Source organism: Apis dorsata, unplaced genomic scaffold, assembly GCF_000469605.1.
Source record: "Apis dorsata unplaced genomic scaffold, Apis dorsata 1.3 scaffold_86, whole genome shotgun sequence".
Taxonomy (NCBI): domain Eukaryota; kingdom Metazoa; phylum Arthropoda; class Insecta; order Hymenoptera; family Apidae; genus Apis; species Apis dorsata.
In genome coordinates, this window is record NW_006263384.1 from 360,035 (window position 1) to 367,141 (window position 7,107).

Genomic DNA, 7,107 nt, shown 5'->3' on the forward strand with positions numbered 1-7,107 from the left:
TAGCAAGAAATCGTTCACGAGGTAGAAAATGGTCGTGTGTCTGTACTGGCAGGTGTCCTAATAATATTTTTGAGAGACATTCTGGTGACAGATATCGAAATACGACTGTGTGTGAGATCGTTCGAGTTTGAAAGGAGACGAGGAAAGAAAATGGTTAATTTTGATCCCCTTATCGATCCAGATTTTTCTTTGACTTTTTTTTCTTTCTTTTTTTTATATTTTTTCCTTGAATTATTTTGGAAATATATAATAGTTTTCACACTTTTCACATCTCTATACTTTCTTGTATCTATATAGAAAGGGTGGTTTAATGTAAAATTTTTGCAAGAAATTTCTATATAAAAAACTCTAATTCCCTCTTTTCGTACCACAAAAAGAAATTGGAGACAGCAAAAATTATTCGAACATATCTTCAAATACTAATATCTCAACTTCATAAATACTGACTTGATTCTTCTTGTATTAAGTCACAGATATATATATATAAAATAATATCTCGATAAAATGATACGATTATATGATGTCATATCATATTACGAACGTTTGTCGATTGATTTATCAAGTGGCAAGTTCAGAAAAAGAATCTCTCTCTCTCACTCCTCGATAAACATCAAAACCGGAAAGGCATTACTCTCAAACGAATTCCTTTGCCGACTCGCTTTGACGGCTCGTTTTTTCTCGTACAATTAAACTTCATTTATTCTCTTCGTTGCCTATAATTTTTCATTTCAAGTTTCACTTATACCATATACGATAAAATATCGATGGATGCAATTTTGGCCTCGCGACGACAACTCATAACATATTCCAAAGGAAATACTTCCACGTAATAATAGGAAGAAAAAAAAAATAAAAAAATCTCAATTTTACACTTGGATCAAGATCGTTATTCGTTCGGTTCGGCGAAAAAAGTAAGCGCAAATAAAAGGAATCGGGAATCGAATGAAAAACCCGAATCGGAAACCCGATCACAGGGCACGTGGCCATTTATGTAACACGTAACTCTCTAAATAACAGCACGCGAGCAATTTGGCCCCGGTCCAACGCTATATACACCCTGAAAACGATTGAAATTCGAATTCTGGTCCAAGAGTTTGGAATATCGAATATATACGATGTAGCGGGCGTACTCGGCCCGGTTAGGTTCGTTTCATTTGCCGACTTGGCCGCGGTCACATCGATAAGATCTGTCTCGTTGGTATAACATTTATCGTTCCGGCTGAAAGCGGTGAAAGGCATCGGCTCGTGGTAAACGAGCGTGTTTCACGATCTATTACGTCGACATTGGTACCTCGACGGTGAACGTAACCGATCCTGAAAAAAAAAAAAAAAATCTTCCATTGAATAAGCACGCTCTTGATCGCGCGTGGAAATCTTTGAGAGGAGCGTCGTGTTACCTTTATCTTTTCTCTCGTGGGAAAATGGTGGAGTTCTTCTGCGCGCAATACGTGACAACGCTGTTGACGGTGGTAAACGGCATAAATATCCCTTTATTCCAATTAGATTGAAACGGTTACGCATCGGGTGCCACGGTTCCGGGTAAACGAGTTGGGTAAGCGGATCGAAAGCGCGTGACTTAATTGCAGCGCAAAGGGAGGAGAAGGACATTCAAATTCGGAAGGGTTTGGAAAATCATTTTTTTTTTTTTCTTTCTTTCTTTTCAGTGGATTCGATGATCTGATTCTTTTCAAATTTTCATGAAATTTTTTAAGAATTTCTTATAAGCATCTTTGAATTTATAATTGCGATAATTTATGTATGAATTATGGATAAATATCTCGGTTTATCGAAAGTTTTATTTCCGTCATGGATCACAGGTGATTCGTACGATATATGTATAATATCTTCGGAAGGGTTTGGAAAATCATTTCTTTTTTTCTTTCTTTCTTTTCAGTGGATTCAATGATCTGATTCTTTTCAAATTTGTATGAAATTTTTTAAGAATTTCTTATAAGTATCTTTGAATTTATAATTGCGATAATTTATGTATGAATTATGGATAAATATCTCGATTTATCGAAAGTTTTACTTCCGTTATAGATCACAGGTGATTCGTACGATATATGTATAATATCTTTTTATTTTCAGAGAAGAAACTGTCAGATTTAGAGGGATCGGAAACTAGTTATAATTTTGCTTATACGAATGCGTTCGAAAATGCGTACAATACATTTCCTTATCAGACGTTTTCTACTTTTCCAACATTTTCTATTTTTCCATATAACAGGTAATAATACAATATATTATTCTTATATATTATATATATATTATATATTGTATACGTTCTCTATTTTTCCAACATTTTCTACTTTTCCATATAACAGGTAGGTTCAAAGAATAATACAATTATATTATTCTTATATATTAATATTATATATTATATAATAATAATAATATATATTATTATTATAATTGCATATTATATTGTACATTACATTAAATGGAACTATGGCAAGAAATTTAGTGTAAGATAATTTTATTCGCATTCACTGTTCATTATTCGTTTCTGATGAAATATATTCTTCGATTTTAGAGAAAACTTAACGAATAATATTCACCAAGAGATTAGATGCGGGGACTCGTTTCCCCGTAATTGTGAAAAGGCAAGATATCGAACGTACGATGGCTCGTGTAACAACTTGAACAATCCCACGTGGGGTATGGCAAACACGAGATATGGACGACTTTTGCCGGCGAATTACGGAGACGGTAAGAATGATTCTTTTCTAAAAAGTATTCCCCCTTCCTCTCTCAAGCTTCAATGAGATAAGATTAGATAGTAATAAAGTAACAAAGAGGTACAATTCTTTTTTAAATGTGAATGAGCACGAATATAGGAATAAAAAATTTAATAATAAACAAATTTCCATTATTATTTTTTAATTACGATGAATTGAAATATACGAAATATACAATCTTTGTCGTTTCAGAAGGAAATTAATTAAAATTGCAACGTTTAAATCTTTATTTTATTATTAGAAAGAAAGATTATGATTTTATTATTACACGCTAAATTCGACAAATGAAACGTTAAATTAAATTGTAAAAATATACCTTTCGCATTACGCATTCCTGTTATCCAATCATTTTTATCGTCATTTACAATCGAGAAAAATTACTTCCGTAATCAATATAAAATTGACCGAATGAATGCCACTTTCACTCTTTACAATCCGATTCGTTTTAACAAACAAGTCAAGATTTTATTTAACTACAAACAATTATACACGACTAACACTTTGTTATTGTAGTATATGACACAACCATGTTTTTCTCGATCGATTTCTCTCAAGGTATCAAAGTATGCAGCGAATATTTCGAAAAAGTTTTAACGATATTAAAAAGATCTTTTTCTGTCACATCTTTTTCGAACTGATTATGTAAATTATCTCTAACTAATAAATTTTCCTCTTCCTTTATAATACTATATATTTTCTTCTTTTACATGTTATTACAATCTATATTCGTTATTAATTCGTTCGTAAAAAAAACAAATCAAATTGGATGTATACAGAATCAACTTTTTCTATAAAAATTAAAAAAGATGAATTGGTTCATTTCGAATCGAATCGATAAATAAATTTAAACAGAAATTTATATTTGTGGTTGCAGAAAGCGAACCATGCAATAAGAAATTTTTGATGACGAATGAAATTGGAAAAAGAGTATAATATTTTATAGAAGAAAAATAGCAAATATTATTATTCTTTTTTTCGCAATAAATTTCTACAAAAATTAAGTACAATTAAAATATAAAAAAAACAACTGATTTATCGCTAGAAAAAAAAAAAAACTACAAGATGTTAAAATCAAATTATATAAAACATTTTCATTCGTAGAACTGCGTCAAGGATCGATTCGTTTTTTTTCTACGTTGTAAAAAAGAAAGCAAGAAAAAAAAAAATTTCTTTTTTAACATAACAGAGATTGCACGTCAATGTAAATAGAAAATTTATTTGGACCGATGTAGATAGATATAATTCTACCACCAGAGGTTACGCTTCGTTTCCCCTTGCTAATAAAACGAGAAAGAATTTCAGCAGAATCGTTCTACGTTATTACATACGGTGTTAATTGGATTATTATGCAAAATCAACAGTTACCAGATTGATATCTTCTGTATTGCGCGCAATGGTTGAAAAAGAGTCTTTTGTCTTAGCCTCTTAACTATTAATCATGATAAAATCGGATCTAAAATTTTATTCTAATTGACGAGACGAAATCTTGATTACTTAATTATTAACAATCGTTGATTATAATGCTCAAAAAAAAAAAAAAAAAAAAAAAAAGAAAAACACAACGAAAAATGAGATTTCAGATAAGCGTACTTCTTTTATAAGTAGAATAAGCGAGTGTGACGCAAAAAAAAAAAATGGAACAATAGATTGATTATAATCGTTTTGTAACATCTAGTTCTAGAATTGAATGTGAAGTAATATAATACGAAATAATAATAATAATAATAATAATAATAATATGAAGTACAAATTGAAATCAAGATATTTTTCGATCTCAAATCATCAGATATTCTTTACGTGCAAATTGCAAAATTAGAACCTGGAAAGCTAGAAAAATTAACTTCTTTCTATTTTTTTAATTTTTAAGAAAGAAATATGGAAAAGAAATATGGAAAATGAGCTGAATAAAATAAGTTTTTTTATTTTTAATAAAACGCGTGCTTTGGACAAGTAAGTGCAAAAATATTTCTATTCTTATCTCATCTTTTAGATAAGTGCAATTTGCACTTATTCCCTTTGATCAAATCAGGCATTTCCCTTCCACTTTCAACAACATGCTGCAAAAATCTCGTAAAATCCTGTCGTAACCAACAGTTACGCCCCCCCATGACAAATACCGACTTTCACAAAAACTTGTTTCAATATTATACGTAGTTGAACCGTGGTTTTACACGGTCACGTAGGAATTAATTTGCTATTTTACGGACTTCGAAACTTTGTAACATTCGTGAGCAATGTGCAATCGATCTGTAACATTCTTGCAATCTCATTCTGCAACCCTTCGCTTCTAATTTTCTAACTTTAATCGTGCACACTCGATATCAAATGTGAACACCTGTTCGATACCTAATTTATAATATTAACATGTTTTCATGTGTAAAAATTAACGCGTGCAGTTAAACGTTGCTTCTAAATTCATTACTTTTCTTATACTATACCATCATTTTCCAGTTTTTTATCACTTTTCTTTAAAATGCACATTGAACTACGTTCAAATATTTTTACCTAATTCCTTTTTATTTTTTTTTTTTTAAAGTTAAAGTTTACTTAAGAAGAGAAACAAATTTATGAGTTTTTCTACATTCTATCAATTAATCAGAGATTAGGATAAAATCATACGAGTTTTGTTTGATAATAACCTTTATTGAGAATTATAGAATTCTCATTTCTATTCCGATATTTTAATTAAGAGACATTTATTTGCTGCTTTAAAAAGTTAAACGTGTATAGATAATAGTTTGATAATATGCAATCCTCTAGTGATTTCTTTAGAAACTTGCCAATTATCTAACGCAACAAACATTTTTTTATAGAATATGTTTCTACAATTTCTAAAAAGATTATAGATAAAAATCAGGAAAACAGATATGTATATGTAATAATATAGAAAGTTTTTATATGTAGAAACATATAAAAATTATTATTTTTTTAAAATTCAAAGAAGAAATATATCTACAGCAATCAAGTTCAAGAAAAGAATTTCACATATGATAATCATAATCTTAATCTTCTCACTGACATTTTTAATATTTCCAATTATAGAATGAAAAAACATGAGAGCAGAAAAATTGTAATACCACCATAGAATATCATAGAAATATCAATATTGGAATAACAAATGGAATAATAAATGCATTTATTATATAATAGTCAGTGAATGTGGAAATTTTGTGATAAACAAATTTTGCAATTATTCGACTTTCTAAAGATAAATTAGTATTTTTGAAATTTATGTTATTCGTGCAAAGTTGATTAACTGATTAATTTATGAGTTTCGTTCGTATAAGCGAAAAAAAGAAAATAAACACCACCTACTTTCGACATTATTTATTAAATTCACATTCATAAATCTTTAATTTTTTTCTTTCTAATATAATTATAAAATTTAAAACGAAACGATATAAATAACACATTTATCATTAATAAAGATAAAATAAATAAATTTATCAATCAGATAAATAAAGGAATAATTTAAGGAATAAGAATCCAAGAAAATCCGATAATTTTCCTGTCTCTTTTATTTTCTTAAAAACTTTGTTATTTACTGAATCACAATTTCTACAGGGATACAATCACCTACGAGATCAATAACCGGATCACAATTACCACTTGCTCGAATGGTCAGCTACACGTTATTTCCAAACGTCAACATAGATGATCCTATATGGACACTGGTGGCAATGCAATGGGGACAAATTATTACCCACGATATGGGTTTGATCGAAGGCACCACTCAATCAAGTAAATCCAAATTTTTATTGTTTTTATTTTTCACTCTAATTATTCATACTTATAATTTTTCATTCACTTCTAAAAATTCCCGATAATTTATGAATTTATATTAAATTTTGAAACTGGTTGATACACAATCTTACAGTTAGTGAAAGATTTGTGCAATACGTAGTTACTATTAAATGTTACATTTCAATATATCACTGTCTGGTATTCCAATCGATACTATAAACGAGTTTATAGTTTATTTTTCTACTTTTTACTATACCACCATTTTCCAGTTTTACCACTTTCCTTTAAAGTGCATATTGGACTACGTTCAAATATTTTTACCTAATTCCTTCTTATTTATCCTCTTTTTTTTAAGTTGAAGTTTACTTAAGAAGAGAAACAAATTTATGAGTTTTCCTACGTCCAATCAATTAATCAGAGATTAGTATTTTAAAAATCCTAATTAAAATTGAAAATCTCCAACCTATAATCATTGTAACAATAACATAAATCATAAATTATACTAAACGTGTTAAAATAGGAAAAATTTAGTATATTTAAGAATAATAAACAATAAATTACGTCCATACGAAGAGAGAATATTTCCAACGAATATTTCATTTAAAAATTAAAAAAAAAAAAAAAA

General features: G+C 29.0%; 1 protein-coding gene across 1 annotated transcript in view; it reads left to right on the plus strand.

The window, feature by feature from the left end:
• Nucleotides 1-7,107, plus strand: part of LOC102676898 (peroxidase-like) — a 24,958-nt gene that overhangs the window by 13,445 nt on the left and 4,406 nt on the right. Inside the window, exons 3-5 of the mRNA XM_031508443.1 lie at nucleotides 2,089-2,227; nucleotides 2,534-2,709; nucleotides 6,303-6,479. Of these exons, the coding sequence (XP_031364303.1) occupies nucleotides 2,089-2,227; nucleotides 2,534-2,709; nucleotides 6,303-6,479 (492 nt within the window). The remainder of the gene's footprint in view (nucleotides 1-2,088; nucleotides 2,228-2,533; nucleotides 2,710-6,302; nucleotides 6,480-7,107) is intronic.